At 36.0% G+C, this 17,335-nt stretch overlaps 1 protein-coding gene across 5 annotated transcripts in view; it reads left to right on the forward strand.

The window, feature by feature from the left end:
• The window catches only part of PLS1 (plastin 1), a 126,816-nt gene that overhangs the window by 92,568 nt on the left and 16,913 nt on the right, over positions 1-17,335 (forward strand). For all 5 annotated transcript variants that reach the window (XM_068547342.1, XM_068547340.1, XM_068547341.1 and 2 more), the window contains exons 7-11: positions 6,858-7,023; positions 7,105-7,247; positions 8,141-8,236; positions 10,914-11,109; positions 15,802-15,880. In XM_068547342.1, coding sequence (XP_068403443.1) covers positions 6,858-7,023; positions 7,105-7,247; positions 8,141-8,236; positions 10,914-11,109; positions 15,802-15,880 — 680 coding nt within the window. The remainder of the gene's footprint in view (positions 1-6,857; positions 7,024-7,104; positions 7,248-8,140; positions 8,237-10,913; positions 11,110-15,801; positions 15,881-17,335) is intronic.

A 17,335-nucleotide genomic window follows, 5' to 3' on the forward strand; every position in this document is an offset into this window, starting at 1 on the left:
CATCTTATTTTTAGAATACATGTGTCACACAATTTTTTATGGCCCTGAATCTGAAATACAACATTTCTTACTATTGTATAAATTAATTGTACGGTTTTACTTTTAATACTTATATGCAGTGCATTGGAGAAAATGAAGAAAAATGTTCTGTAACTATTTTTGCAATACTATAGGATGGGTCTGAGGGGCTAAGTCTTTTATATTTCTATTTTTAGAGATAGCATTCTTCCAATATGAGTAGGGATAATAGTCGAGGTCTCTAAGATGCTTGAAAAAGTGTACTAATGTAGAATGAGAAAAGATAGCCCTCTGGGAAGGGGCAAAGTGTTACTGTAGTTATTAAATCTGTTTTGTTTATTCAGTAATTTTAGAGCTCTGGGAATAGATCTGCTAGACAGCTACCCGTTTCCCATGAAACTTTATCTCGAAGAAGCCTAATTCATTTGTAAAGGATTGTGATAATATAGTTTTTCACCTCATGATGATAGGCTGGTAAAGTATCATGATATATGAAAGAAGAGAAATATAAAAGGATGAAAATGACATACAATAACTATGAAAGCAAGGGAAAGAGATCAAGTAGCTAAGAGCAGGACTCATTTATGATCTTGGATACTTTGTCATCTCTCTTTCTACCCAGTGTGTTACTGAGCTGCATTCTTTTGATTGTTTGTCATTATTGAAAGAAAAATAATTATATGAGTAAGAGTCAAACAGATGGCAATGATTTAGGGACCTAAAAGTCAGGAAACTAACACAAGGGTAGGTATAGGAGATTGAATCTGTTCCTTATAAATGTAAAAAATCCATTGCAGTTGATATACTCACATATATACAAGGTGTGTATGTATATACTTTACACTTACATATGTTTACAAATGTACACACACATGTATAACCTTAACTTCAATTACACTTTAAGTAGGGAAAACATAAATCTCATTTGGACGTTACAAATGCAGTGAAAGTGATGGTATGTAAAATAAGGATGAAATCTGAATAACAAAGAATGCCTTTGTCCTTACCCGATAAGTGTTTAGCACAGCCCTCTAAAGAAAATCATTAACAAAAGTGGACTCATCTGGAATTGAAGCTTTATTGGAAATGAAGATTTGCAAAGTGGTATGAATTAAAAGAAAGAAAACTTGCAATCCCTATTTGAGACTGTTAGTAAAGAGTTGGATAGTTAATCAAAATAGAAGGGACATGAGAAACCATCTAACACAGCAGTGTAAATTTTTCTGCCTGGTAAAGTGGACTCTATCTTAGACACAGACAATTCACTGATGCACAAAATAGATGGGAGAGAATGGATGGCTTATCCAAGATAAACTGCCATGTTTGCTTGATTGTTTTGTTAATATCTCTGTAAGGTAAGATATCCTATTTTACAGATTAGGACACTGAAACACAAGGAGGAACAACACCTCTCTTATGTCTCCGTTGGTGAAGGTTCCCCATTGTTCTCGCCTATCCCCACCAAAACAGGTCTTCAGGAAGGAAGGTTGAGCACTCAGGGCAGTTGTCCATGTTAGGACTTGGAGAGCAACCTCTGTATGGGGTTCTCCTGTTACTTCTTGTTCTTTAGAATTGGCTCTAGACAGTAGTGGTCATCCCATTCCCTCATTTCCAGTAGGGCAATAATGTATTTACCAATTAGAAACTACCATTTATTTGAGGAAGCACATTTTAGCTCCTTATTTTCAATCCATTTTTAGCCAATTACTCATAAATCATTTGCTATACTTGTAAAGCCAACATTTTTGAATAAAATTAACATCAAAAGCTGGTTCTTCATATATCACCAACATAACCTGCTGATAAGACAAAGCTGAGTTTTACTGCTTACAGCAGTAAGAGAAAATACCACCTGCAAAGCCATGGCAGTGTCTTCAAGCTGAGGTTAGAATTGATGATTTGGAATTGTGGTTTAAGGTGGGTCTTTCACTGTGGGAGAGGGGAAGAGAGGAGACGGATGACTGGGTAAGGATGATGATGCAACTGATGCAACAGTCAGAACTGGTGGAAATTGCAAGGGGAGGATTTCAAGGTGAGGGTGTCAAAGGATCTTTTAGAGGATTAACTGTCCATTGATGCTTTCCACTGAGGAGTTGATAGGTCTTGCAAGTAGTGGCTGCAATGAGCAATCAAATATTTTGCCTTCTTCTCCTGGAAGAATAAAGCCATGCCAGTGAAGACAGAGGAATAAGTGCAAAGTCACATTAAGGTGTGGTTTCCTTGTCACTGTCCAGGCTGAGAAAAGCAGTGGAAGGTTTTGGTTCTCACTGGTTATTACGGTCAATTTGGTGAAATTACATATCTCTTTTGGCCACAGTACCATGCTGTCAAGGTAATGGGTCACTGCAAGATTAACACTATTACTGGAATAATTTTCAGTCCAGTTCTTTCCCCAGCTAATGCATTCTGGGGAATCACAACCAGAGCAAACATTCTTTATGCTCTTAGAAATGAAGAGAGGGCTTCCCTGGTGGCGCAGTGGTTGAGAATCTGCCTGCCAATGCAGGGGACACGGGTTCGAGCCCTGGTCTGGGAAGATCCCACATGCCTCAGAGCAACTAGGCCCGTGAGCCACAGCTGCTGAGCCTGCGCATCTGGAGCCTGTGCTCCGCAGCAGGAGAGGCCGCGACGGTGAGAGGCCCGCACACCGCGATGAAGAGTGGCCCCCGCTTGCCGCAACTAAAGAAAGCCCTCGCACGGAAACGAAGACCCAACACAGCCAAAAATAAATAAATAAATAAATTAATTAATTTTAAAAAAAAAGAAATGAAGAGAGAAAAATATTACTTGTCTAGCGTAAATTGGCAGAGGCTGTCTCTTGAAAGTTATATTGATTTGATTTAAGGTAATTAAACATATCTGAAGGTATGAAAAATCTTCTGAATATCTAGAAAATACTTGAAATTTACTGAAAATATTTTCACATTTATCATGTTTATTTAGGTTGTAAATATATTGAAGGATTCTCTGGTTCTGCCTTCTTTTGGGAGAACTGCATTTAAATGAATATTGCTTAATACCACTACAAAAATAATTTAATTCCAAATGCTTACTTCAATTACCCTTGACTAAACCCCAAGAGATACAGCCATTTACTTGGAGCCCAGCAAGATAAATTGCTTCAGCATACTGCAAGAGGAAGCCATTGAAATAATCACTCTGCTTTGTAAACCTTTGTGTAACTTCTGGATAGTAAACATAAAAATGTAAACGAACTGTGGGAGCAGGAGCCCCACCCGAACGTGGACTGTAGAAATAAAAGAGGAAAATACAATCTCTACCTTTTCCCCAAAGCAAATCAAACACAATTAACAACAAATTCCCTAGCTCTTAAAGTTACCTCCTCTTATCTTTGGTGACTTAAAAGTCTGACTGTATTGATTATTTATCACCATTAAATGGCCCCAAAAATGAGGCCTAGTAGCAAACAGGCCACCGTGCCTTTCCAAAAGGTGAAAAGGTGATCGGAAAAATGTCATCGGTACATAGTATGCATTTGTTATTTAGGGAAGAAATTTGAGGAGGGAATAAAAAAAAAAAAAAGTTAAAAGCCAAGGTAACTGTAAATTTTTCTAATTCAGTGTCTTTTCCAATTTGCTGCCTTGTGTTGTCCCAAACTGTTTTTTTTTGTTGTTTGGTGGTTCTTTTTCTGTACATTTGTGTTTCTGATCACTGGTATAGCATTGATAGATGACAACTAAAGCAAAAATTAATTAATATTATTAAATAAATATTGCCCTCAAGTAAGCTTTTAGATTAAAATTAATGGCATGTTTGGATTAAAAAAACTTTGAGTTACCCTTTTTTTAGGTTTATTTGAAAATAATTTCAAACTTAGAAAAAGTTGCAAAACTAAAAACTGTACAAAAACACTCATACATCCTTTACCTAGGTTCACCTATCGTTAGTGGTTTATTCCACTTCAATATTTGTGCTCTCTCCCTCGTGTGTGCGTGTGTACACAACATTTTTTCCTGGACCACTTGAGGATAAGTTACATACCTCGTCACTCTTTACCAGTGAATTCCTTAGCATATATTTACTCAGAACAAGGATTTTCTCTTACATTACCACAGTATAGTTATCAAGTTTATAAATTTGTATATTGAGAGGCACAAGATATCTGTATGTCTCTTATAGTTGATGTTAGTTTTTATCATCAGGTTAAGATGTTACCCAGTTTCTCCACTGTATAATTACTGTTTCCTTTTCTTTTTCTCCCTTGCAACTAATAAGCAGTCCATGAGGAAACACTTGAAGGCTATGCAGATATCCTGCTCCAGAACAGAATTTTCCCCTAGATTTTAGATTCCCTAGATTGATGATTCTTTCCTAACTTGGTCTTTACCATGATGGTTGCAAAATTATGGGTTTTTCTCAACTCCAGCACTTCCTCCACATTTACCAGTCTTTTATTATTTGGCATTCATCTGTAACCCAGAGACCTCTCTTCTCTCTCTCTCTGTCATTGATAGGACTCAGGAATTCCTACTTGTTCCAGTGGCTTAATTCATTACTGTGCTTGATTATTTTGGTGCTTAACTTGTCCCAGATTTGGCCATAGAGAGCACCTTCAAGATGGCTCTGGGCCATTTTTCCTTTTCTTTCCATTGTTGTAAAATACACATAACATAAAATTGACCATTTTAACCATTTTTAAGTGTACAGTTCTGTGGCATTAAATACATTCACATTGCCATGGATTCATCAATACCATTCTTCTCCAAAACTCTTCTCATCCTCCCAAACTGAAACTTTATACCCATTAAATAATAGCTCCCTGGGGCTTCCCTAGAGGCACAGTGGTTAAGAATCCGCCTGCCAATGCAGGGGACATGGGTTCAAGCCCTGGTCTGGAAAGATCTCACATGCCGCGGAGCAACTAAGCCCATGCGCCACAACTACTGAGCCTGCGCTCTGGAGCCTGTGAGCCACAACTGCTGAGCCCACATGCCACAACTACTGAAGCCCATGAGCCACAACTACTGAGCCCGTGTGCCACAACTACTGAAGCCCATGCGCCTAGAGTCCGTGCTCCGCAACAAGAGAGGCCACCGCAATGAGAAGCCCATGCACCGCAAAGAAGAGTAGCCCCCGCTCGCCTCAACTAAAGAAAGCCCACGGGCAGTAACGAAGACCCAGTGCAGCCAAAAATAAATTAATTAATTAAAAAAAAAAAGCTCCCCATTGTCCACTCCTCCATCCCCTGGCTATCACCATTCCACTTTCTGCCTCTATGAATTTGGCTACTCTGGGCACCTCATATAAATGGAATCATACAATAGTTCTTTTTTATGACCAGCTTATTTCACTTAGCATAATGTCTTCAGGATTCATCCATGTTGCAGCCTGTGCAGAATTCCCTTCCTTTCTAAAGCTGAGTAATATTCTATTGTATGCCTATACCATATTTTACTTATCTGTTTATCTGTGGCTGGACACTTAGGTTGTTTCCGCCTTTTGGCTTTTGTGAATAATGCTGCTACACACATGGGTATACAAATATCTGTTTGAGTCCTAGCTTGCTTTTTTTTTTTTGAGTAAATATCCAGAAGTGGATTTGCTAAACTATATGGTACTTCTGTGTTTAATTTTTTGGAGAATAGCCATACTGTTTTCCACAGAAACTGCACCATTTTACATTCCCACTAGCAATGCACAGGGTTCCAATTTATCTACATCCTCTCCAACACTTGTTATTTTATTTATTTATTAATAATAGACATCCTGATGGGTGTGAAGTGGTACCTCGTTGTGGTCTGGTTGACGTTTCCCTAATGATCAGTCATGTTGATCTTCTTTTCACGTGCTTACTGTCCATCTGACATCTTCTTTGGAGAAATGTCTGTTCATGTTGTCTGCCCATATTTTAATCAGGTTTTATTGTTGTTGAGTTGTAGGAGTTCTTTCTCTCATCATAATTAGAGCTCATACTCTAATTGGGGGTGATATAAAAATAAACATATAACTATATAACATGTCGGAGAATGATACAGAGTGAAATAGAGAATAATGAGTGCCAGCAAAGGCTGTGGTGATGCTTGCTATTTTGTGTAGGACAATTGGAGAAAGCCATTAGGTGCATTTGAGCAATATAAAGGAATTGTGGATATCTGAGGAAAGTGTGTTCCAGGCAGAGGGAACAGCAAGTTCAAAGGCCCTATAGAGCTGGAACAGAGTGAGTGAGAGGAGATAGTGGGAATGATGGGGAACATTTGTAGGGTTTTAAAGCTAGGGAATGCCATCGGGTCCATATTTTAATAAGGTTACCAACAGCAGGGTACTATGGAAGGTGGGTTTTAGAGAGTAAGTCTGAGCATGGGTGTTAGGAAGGAATTAAGAAACTTGAAGAAAGGCACTGACAGTTTCCAGAGGTATTTAGAAGGTGGAATTGACAGAAATTGGTCATAGGATGTTAGAGGCAAGAAGAACAAGGATTCTGCTCAGGTTTCTGACTTAGGAAGAAAGAAGCAAGAATGAAGGTTGGTCCTATCAACCAAGACAGGAAATAAAGGAAAAGCCAGTTTTGACAGAGGATTAGAGGAGGACTAGGGAAGCATGGCCAGAAAATTGCTTCAATTATGGACATGTTGAGTTTGAGATACTTGTGAAACATCCAGGTAGACATAACCAAATATGTATACAGGTGTAGTGCTGGGAGGAAATGTGGCCTGGAGATACGGCTTTGAAAGTCATTGGCGTATAGAGATGATATAAGTACTACTTATGTTAAAAAATGGGAAGTTTCACCATCCATTGTGTCTTATTTCCCTTCACAACTTGTTGATAAGAGTTTAGAAAGTACTTTCTCACGTGTATTTTTCTTTGTGGCGATTCAGGAAAATTTAAACCTAGCCCTGAATTCTGCCTCAGCCATTGGTTGTACAGTGGTCAACATTGGCGCACAGGATCTCAAAGAAGGAAAACCTCACTTGGTCTTGGGACTTCTCTGGCAGATCATCAAAGTTGGTCTTTTTGCTGATATTGAGATTTCCAGGAATGAAGGTAAGGTCATCAAAAATATTTACTTTTCATTGATATATACTTACTATGGGAAGAATTTATATTTCATTGTTTTCCTCTCAGCCCTGATTGCATTGCTAAACGAAGGTGAGGATCTAGAAGAGTTGATGAAGCTTTCTCCAGAGGAATTACTGCTGCGTTGGGTGAACTACCATCTGACCAACGCAGGATGGCGTACCATCAGCAACTTCAGCCAGGACATTAAGGTTCATATTTTAATGTTCAAATCTGTGACATACAAAAAGGATGTAGAATGCATGTCAGAAACAAAAGGAGTTCAGACTTAATTTGTATGTGTGTGTGTGTTATGGCTGTGATTTTTTAAACGAAGACAAAAAAGAACTTCAATCACAGACTTAAATTTGAACTGAAGTTTAATTCACAAGCACACAGCGTAGAAAATAAAACATTTGCATTTCTCTGTGTGAGGTGGATCCCCCACTTATAATCACAAAATCTTTTGCTAAAAAAGAAACTGGTTTATTGGCTTTTAAAAGGAAATACAACTGGTTGTGAGAGGAAAGAGATGCTAGCATTAGCAGATCAAAGCATCGTTTCCCTTTTTGTATGCCACAGATAGACTAGATTATAATGAGAATGTCTGTTAATTTGGACTGAGAATTGCATCTGTTTGCTAGACTAGAGGCCCTTGTGGGCTTGACCAGTTTAATACTTCTACTTTCTCAACAACCAGCTAAGAGGAAGCCAAAGTATCAGAGGGCATAGGGAATCAGTAGACAAAAGGAGGTCTTCAGGTGTGTCTCTGAACTGAAGCAGCTTGAAACACTTTCCTCCCCACTGGAAGAGACTTGTCAAGGAAACTTGACCCTAATCTTAACTGGTGCTGATCCTTAGGAGTGTAAACAAATGAAAGAGGTGAGGAAGGGCATTCCAGGTTTAGGAAACACTGTTGCTAGAAGCTCTCAAGTGTGAAACAGCGTAGTGCATTCAGGATCCTGTAAGTAATAAGTAAAGGTTACTAAGTTATTATTCCATTCTTTGAGATGAGGACAGTTGCTTCAATTTGAATACTTTTCCCCCTAAATCCAATGATGATTTTATTCATTTGAAAAATTCTGTTTTGTTTCTTTCCTTAAAGGATTCAAGAGCCTATTTTCATCTGCTTAATCAGATTGCACCTAAAGGTGACCGGGATGATGGACCTGCCATTGCCATTGACTTTTCAGGATTTAATGTGAGTATAGTTTTTAATTAAAATTTTAAAAATTTTTGATAAAATATGCATAGCATAAAAATTACCATTTTAACCATTTTAAGTGTACAGCTCAGTGGTGTTAATTACATTTGCAGTAAGTGCAACCATCACCAGTATCCCTCTCTAAAATTTTTTCCTCATCACATAATGAAGTCTGTATCCATTAAATAATAACTCCCCATTCCCCTCTCTCCCAAGCTCCTGGTAACCACTATGCTACTTTGCATCTCTACGAATTTGACTAGCGAGTACAGTCATATTTAGAGTACAGTTTGCTTCAGGCAGCATTCCCTGGTGGTGTCCTCAGCCCTTCATTAAACCTTGGCTCTTTGCTTTTCAGAAGTTATTTTTCATGCCCTAGGCTCCAAATTTCCATGCTAAGCCATCTGGCTGTCATGAGTGAGGAAGGAGAATTGCAGAATTCTGACCTTGAGTATGTGTGGAATCAACCCTACACCCACATTTCCCTGGTGCAACGTCACTGGAATCACCAGGGTGCTTTTGCGGCTGTGCACAAGGAAAGGGAGCAACAAGCTGTTATGAGATTTCTAAGCAATTGATTATCAGTTCTTCCAACTTATATTTGACAATACACAAAATAAAAAATGGCAATTCCTAGTATTTATGGTGTAGGAAGAACTGATACAAATCCTGACCCATCTAACACATTTTATAGGAAGCCCATTCTTTTAGCATAAGTTGTAAATACCAGGGATGGTTCTATCGAAACCTTAAAATCTGGTCAGATTATAGTTTGTATGAAAATCTATTAAGTACTTAAAGTGTAATATCCAGAATATTTAGTTTTAAAGGCAACTTGAGTCATCACTAATTAATTATATTTTACATTATTATAAAATCTAAAAAATCAGTATTGCAAAATTTACAAATTAGCTTGAGTACAAAAATTAGGAAGTCAAAAAAACTTACAGAAAGTTTCAAACCTATTCAAAAGTGAACGGACTTAATATACTGAACTACCGTGTGTTCATCCCCCAAGTTCAACAACTATCAACTCATGGTTAGTCTTGTTTCTTCATTTATCACCTACCTATTTGCTTCCTCTTCCATATTATTTTGAAGCAAATCCTAGACATGGTATCATTTCATCAATATGTACTTCTAAAAGATAAAGACCGTTTAAAAATATAACCATAATACCTTACATAACTAAAAAATTAATAATAATCTGTAATTTCAAAATAACTAGTCAGTGTTGACATTTCCTGTTGCCTCATAAATGTCAGGTTTTCTTTTTATAATTTATCTGAATTAAGATCTAAGTAAGGTCCACATATTGTGATTTGTTCATGTCTACCTGAGGAGCTTTTTATTGCTGTTTAATAGCATTGAACCTATTGCTTTCTCTGATTTCAGTTACATTTTATTTACAACTCTGGTGCACAGAATTAGATAAGTCATAATCCTTGGTCATGATATACTCTCATCATGGGTCCAGACATGTCCCTCTTTTTATTTATTTTTGTTTGGTAGTTGTTTGTTTGTATTGAAATTGTAACAAGCTCATACAAACACTCAATCCAACAAGAAAGCTAAGACTTTGACATCAGTTTACATTTAGCTGTGTAGTTCTTCCCTATGCCATCTCTCTGCCTCCCCTTAATGTGATAATCACCATCTTGAATCTTATGTTCATCGTTTTTTGCCTTTCTTTTGCTATCGTTTTCTTTCAACTAAATGTATTTCTTACAAAATTAAATTTATTTTAATTAAAAAAATTTTTTTATTGGGGTATAGTTGATTTACAATGTTGTGTTAGTTTCAGGTGTACCGCAAAGTGAATCAGTTATACATATACATATATCTACTCTTTTTTTAGATTCTTTTCCCATATAGGCCATTACAGAGTATTGAGTAGAGTTCCTTGTGCTACACAGTAGGTCCTTATTACTTATCTATTTTATATATAGTAGTGTGTATATGTCAATCCCAATCTCCCAATTTATCCCTCCCCTACTTATCCCCTGGTAACCATAAGTTTGTTTTCTACAAAATTTATTCTACTTTTTAACTTCATATAAAGTTATCAGGTACTTAAATGTCTATACTTATTTTGAACATATTATATTAATGAGTCACTCATACTGTTATATGTCATTGTGTGAATATAAGACAGTTTCAGAGTTTTCATCTGCTCTCCTGTTGATAAGCATTTGGTTTGTTTCCAGGGTTTTGCAATTGTGAAAAGTGCTGTTCCTACTGATTTTAATATTTTTTATATGTATCCCAACTTGTTTTTCATTGAGAAAAGAGTCTACTGGAAATACCAGAGTAGAAAGGGTGAGATAGCTAAGCCTCTTAGCCAGAAAGCATTCTAGTATATGGCCTTGAGCAAGTTACCTATAATTCAGCCAGTAGAAGCTTACTGATATAATGTTTGAGAGTTTTGTTGAGTACTTCAGCAATGAGGGTGAAATATTCCTCTGATCCCAGCAAGAAAACTCAGAGACTTGTTCTTACTGATTTAAGAGAAATGGGGAAGTTAATTTGGAATTCCTGCACATACTGACCCTATTTTGAGCCATTATTTGATATATTTCCAAAAAAGTAGTTGCTTATAAATATGTATATGAATTAAAAATTATGCCAGTAAAAAGTTTAATCTTGAACATTTTTGTTTTATTTCATTGTTTAGGAGGAAAATGACTTGAAGCGTGCTGAATTCATGCTTCGGGAAGCAGATAAACTGGGCTGCAGACAGTTTGTTACTCCTGCAGATGTGGTTTCAGGCAATCCTAAACTTAATTTAGCTTTTGTAGCTAACCTGTTTAACACATACCCAAGCCTACACAAGCCTGATAATAATGACATCGATATGAATTTATTGGAAGGTATGCTCTTTCTGTCTTTAATTGATTCACTGTGTGTATCTTTTTGTGGTATTGTCCTACTTCACCGTCAGAGGTAGGGGATTGTGGTGGGAGATGGAGTTCACTGTGTGTAGGCATGTGCATCCGTTAAAAAGTTCAACTTAAAGTCGTTTTTCATTTTGGTTAAAAGAGAATGCTGAGGTAGATTTTACATGTCTGTCACTTCTCCGTAAGAGTTTAGTGAAAACTATCATACATTTAAAACATTCTCTTAAATGACCACATAACATAATTACACCACCAATATGGACAATGAATTATAGCTATTGGAAAAAATAGTTATTTGTAGCTTTTTTCTCCTTTGAAAGCTACAGTTTGACTCCAGTATTGTTCTCTTTTTAATGTGTTTAGTGTACATGAAAAAATTTACAATATTCATTACTTGTCTTGTGTGTGGGCTATTGTTATCTGTCTCATAATTTATAATACTTTCCTGTTTTGCTTCATGAAATGCAGATTTGACCCCTCCTAATGTAGGTACTGTATTTAGTACTTTTCTATACTCTATAAATATATTCATTCTGAATGTTCTTTTTATTAGTACCATTTATTCTTTCTGTCTGGGTTGATATTTATTTTTTGCATTGTTCATGTTGTGTTTTTTTTTTTTCTGTCTTAATATGCCTAAAGAATGAATGATGACAAGCAAGAAACACAAATGAAACCTAATTAGAATAGCAGAGCAAGACTTGATTATGTAAACTCTCTACATAATTTGCCTTCTATAATGATGTAATAGTATAATTGTTAACACATTAGAAATCAATTTTGACAACTGGATTTCATGATTTGATGTAAAGCCTTTATCCCTCTGCTGTGAATAAACAAACTTATCTTTTATCTTAAGTAATCTTTGGCAAGATCTGTTTAGATTCTATAACATAGATCATTTTGTATTACTTAGCTACATTACATTTACTAAATGTCATTGACGCTTACAATATATGAATCATCATAATGACAAAAACGTTCTCAGTGTCTAGTTCTTTCTCCTTATCTGTTTCAGCCTCTCTCCTTTTCTTCTGCCATCCTCACACTCACTCACATGCATACTAAAACCCACATTAGTACCAGCACTAAGAGTAAAAACAGTGGCAGCAGTGGTGGCAGTTGTCAGAGGTTAGGGCCACTCCTAAAATAGTCTTCATGGTTGCCCTGGTTTGGAGAAGCTGGTCCTCAGGTGAGGATTCTTCCTGGTGGGGAGAACTTGATACTACAGTGTTGTTCATTCTCTCACATCACCCACCTTCTTCCCTTCTTCCCCAGTAAGACAGAGTGAGAAATCAGCTTCATCGTCTTTTTCTCTTTGACTGCCACAACCAGAGTTCCAAGGTCCTGGTCACTTTATGATTACAGCTTTTTGATTAATGAAAGAAGTTTCAGATTTAACAAATACGTTCTTTGAGGAATATGATTAATTCACTCTTTCAGAAGTTCAGTAAAATAAAGATTGTGTTCTCTACATAGATATGTCACTGAGAGGTAAGATAGGTTAAAAAATGTTGATTTTTCAGCAGAGAAATTTAGGGTGAGGGATTAGAACTTTTAAAAAATTTAAAGGGAGACTGCTGTGTTTTTATCGGTCTGGGAAATTTCAAAATTCCTCTGTGTCTTACAGTAGAAGGCATTGTTTAGAGTGGCATATTAAAAATGATCTGCTTTTTATAGTCACTGAATTCTTGCTAGATACCTTTTCCAACTTGCTCGCTCTCCTATTTGTCACGTTTGAATTCTTTTGCTAGTGTTCAGCATGCTTTTGGAATTTTTCAGTGTGAATAGGATTGCTAAATATTTCCATTAGTATTTACTTTATTTATGTAAAAAGATACTGTGGGAAATATTTATCAGTCACCTTTATGTAGAACATATGTATGTCCTGATACATCTGCCAAAAATGAATTTGACTTTGACTGTCATTGGCATTTTTTCCTCTGTACATTTGTTTTTGTAGAGCCTTGTGAAATTTGAAGCTTGACCTTATCACATCCCATATTCATATATTAGTATGTCCTCACTGGCAAAGAATTTTATCTGTATGGAATTAAAGAAAATTAAAAGCCCAGTTAAATATTAAATCTTTATATTAAATTGAGCCAAATATGTGGGCTACATATAGAGAGACAATCTCAGAATTCATTTGTGGTGATAGAAAATACAGAGACCATGGAATTAGACTTTGTCCAAATCACGGCACCACCATTTAATAACTGAGTGACCTTTGTGAGCCTTGATTTTCTCATATATAAAACAGGACTAATAATACTTATTTTGAAGAATTCCAGAGCAAGTTAAAATGACCTTTCATGAATGAATGAGTTTAGCATACAGTATGTGCTCAATAATGTTCAGGTCAGGAAGAGGAAAACACTTAATACATCACTTAGCACATGTAGTGAGTGTTCAATAGATGTTCCTTTTCTTTCCTCTTAGTAGCCTACTTTTAATATATTTGTTATTTTCTCTGAAACTTTTATCAGTTGCAGTGTCAGTTTGGCCCTGAACGTGAAAAGAATGTTTTATAGTTCTTTCTCTCTTTTATGTCAGCAATTAAGATTTTACCTCGAAGATGGCTTCAGTTGTCTGAAATCCAGACAACATTTGCAGTCCGGAATACATATGTGTTTGTAATGCTTTACCATGGCTCCTGCGCAAATGCATAGCGCTTCTGGCTTTTAGCATTTATTTACCGAGACAATTTGAAATGGTATTAGATAAATAAATGCTCACTTATAAAATCTGTTTTACTTTCCAGGTATCAAAAATTAAAATAATGATATAATTAGTTTAGAACAATAGGAAGAAATAGGAAACACTGAAGTTTGTAATAGTTTCAGAACTCAGTCAAAATACAACGTTAATGTCTTTTATCATCAGGTTCAGCAGAAATTGCATATTACTTTAAGTAAAAATTAAATTATTGTTATACACTATCGATGTTTGTAATCTTAAAACATAATTTGGATTTTCCTAGATGGAAATAATGTAAAAATTCTCTAATTACTAGAAAAAAATTTATATACATAGCAAAATAATAGAATGTAATAGAGAAACAACTAAAAGGTGAACCCAAGTCACATGCATCAAGCTGTTGATCATAGTATGGTTATATTTATGTCACTTCCAGGAAAGTTCAGATAGTTAATTTGAACCTATTTAATAACTCCTAAAACAAGGCAAGCGTGGGTTCTAGGAGTATTTAGTTTAACTTGGTTCTTTTTAAAAAGGTTCTCATATCAGTTATGTATTATAAAATGGCAGTGGCAGATACAACAGACTGATCAGTTACCTTTTACAGACCAGAGGGAACAAAATTTAAGCAAGAAATTATATGGCTATGTAATTGAATAGAGCAAGAATTAAAGCAGGTTCTGGGAAAGGCTTTAGGTAATGGTATTGAAAACCACATGAAAATACAGGGGGCAGATTATTTCCTGAACAGTCGGCACAAAAAAACAGAATCTTTTAGATTTCACAAGGTTTGGATTTCTGTTCTGGGTGTGCAGGTGTACACTATGTGTGGCACTCAGTCTGAAGATGACTGCAGGGATGACTGCATAGGACTGGGCCCCTGGAGCTCAGGTGGTTAAATGTGCCAAATTGCCCTGGGGATCCCACATGAGCCAAAGTCCAGATGGTGACCTGGACTTGCCCGTGGCTTAGAAGTGGTGAGAAGTGTAGATGTTTCAAATTTTCAAGAGTCTGGTGATGAGGTGTAGGCAAGGCCATTCCATTGTCTCCTAACTTGGCTGAAAAACAAACAATAATATTTATAGATGGTCACTTAGGACAGTCTGCAATCCAGGGGATGACCAGAAAGCAGACGTGGCAAAAAGAGCCCCCATCTCTCTCTGCCCACTTTGTGGCACACCAGAGCCCACATTTCCCTTATGGATGAGGTAAGCACTGCTGTGAAGGGACTGCTCAGGGAGCGTAGGTAATCACAGGTTCAATAATAGTGCCTGCAGGAGTTTCTTCTTGAGGTGATCTTTGAGGTCTAGTGACTTACTATGATGAAATGTGTCTTTCTCTTCGCACTCTGAATGGGGACTGTGTCCCTTATGTATTTTCAGTAGGGACAATCTAAAATAACTCAGGAAGCCTGTAAAATAGTTATAGCCCCTCGTTGCTTGTTTTTATATTACCTCTCCCCTTCATTGCTGTTTGGTGTGATTAAAATGCAGGTTTGTGTGCTCAGACACTTTTCCTGTGTAAAACCATAATCTGTACAAATTTAGAGATACTGCATTGGGGAAGGTATAGCTTTTCTATTTTTGTTTAATGTGCTAATGCTACCTTAAAAGGCTGCTGTATTAATTTTTAGCCAATCCCTTTTGCATGTAATCATTAACTACAGATAGGACCACATAAGTTTATCTGTTACTTTTCTTAACAGAGAAACCCATGGCTCAGTAATTCACAGACATCAAGTAAGGGATTCTAGATGGAGACATTTAGAAAGCAAATGGAGGCTTTCTAGACAGGGAAAACAAGGACTTTGGCAGTAGGAGATTTTTTTCCCCCTAAAAAGATTGTAGTATCGTAGGAACCATGGCAAAGTATATATGGCCAGTTTGTACCTGCCACAATGGTTTAAAATATAGTTCTTGATTTCTTTTGTCCTGAATCATCAGTGTGAACTTGTGTCTACTCTAGGAGAAAGCAAGGAAGAGAGGACATTTCGGAACTGGATGAATTCCTTGGGAGTCAACCCATACATTAATCATTTGTACAGGTAAATGTTTTAGGTGATTCAGCTTTATGGCCAGGGTCCAACTTTTCTAGTTTCAAATTGTAGGTATGTTTACATGAGAACATTTTCTAAAAATCTCAAGAATTTTAGCCAACATTTAGAGTAGCAGAATGCTGGGGATTGGCAATACACTAGATTTTAAAAGAAAAGTATTATTTGAAAAGAGAAGATTATGATAATAGTTATAATTTGTGATGACATAAATAACCAATTTAGTAAAGATAATCAGTTCATCTTGCTTTTTTATAATTACTAATCAGGAAAATAATAAATTATTTCAACTTTAACGGATTAGAAGAACAGTAATATTTTATAAATTGCTCTTACCATTTTATCAGTATTTTTCATCATAATTCACATTCTTTCTATTTATTTTTGCCCAAAACTTCAACTGTCCCGTAATTTGTTCAGCATATTTTTTCTAATTTGTAGAAATAACTTGGTTTCCCTGAGTACTTGTTTATTTTGTTCTTTCTTATTTAAAAATGATGACATGTTATTAACATTGGTAGGACTAAGAAAATATTTTATTGAATCATTTTCTGTGCTCTCTGGTAGTGCTAACAATGTGTCTTTCTAGGTGTAGATGAGAGGAAACCTTCCTTCTCTCTTTATAATAAGATCTACCAGCGTGCCTTAAAAATGCAAAAGAACTCAACTTCAGCTAATTGTATATTTTTTAGGAAAAAGGTCTAATTAACTAAACCTATTAATAATTTACACACCAAGGAAACTCATTATTATTTAAAATATGAACTGAAGATTAATTCCACAAAAGACCACGTTCACTGGCTGAGATTTATGGTGCAGTTATTTCTTGGTGTATATTCAAAATAGTCTTTAAAACCGGTATTGCCTGATTCTGGTAACTAGCGTTGATGTGACAGACTTAATTTAATAAAGTCTTTAATAGGAGTGTGTAAATCCTAGCTAGATGATAAGAGATATACATATTTAGACTGGAACTTCTGTAATAGTAGCAGGGCAGTAAAGGACTCAAATGCTGAAGGTAAAGAGGGGTTAGATCTTTATGGACTCATTTGAAAGAATGTCTATGATATATAATTGAGAGAAACTAATAATAGGGCTACCGTGATATCATTATTATTTTAAAATTGAGTATATACATGTGTGTATATGAATTTTTGAAAAATCTGGAGGGATGAATACCAAACTGTATGTAACCTAGAGAGGGTAGGGTAGTGAGGAGACTTTTATTTTCAAACTTAGTAACTTAAATATGGGGTTTTTTTGTTTTGTTTTTTTTACAATGAGCATGTATTTTCTTTTTAAATTAAGAAATAAATTTAAAACTAGGGGATTAGGCTTTGTTGAAACTTCATGGTAACTTCATAAATGTCAGGAACACTAGAGTTCTCTGTGGTTGACAGTGGAGAAGAACTGACCAAATTTTTTTAGCTAAAGATTATTTTTAGT

This window comes from Eschrichtius robustus, chromosome 6 (assembly GCF_028021215.1).
Source record: "Eschrichtius robustus isolate mEscRob2 chromosome 6, mEscRob2.pri, whole genome shotgun sequence".
NCBI classification, from domain to species: Eukaryota; Metazoa; Chordata; class Mammalia; order Artiodactyla; family Eschrichtiidae; genus Eschrichtius; species Eschrichtius robustus.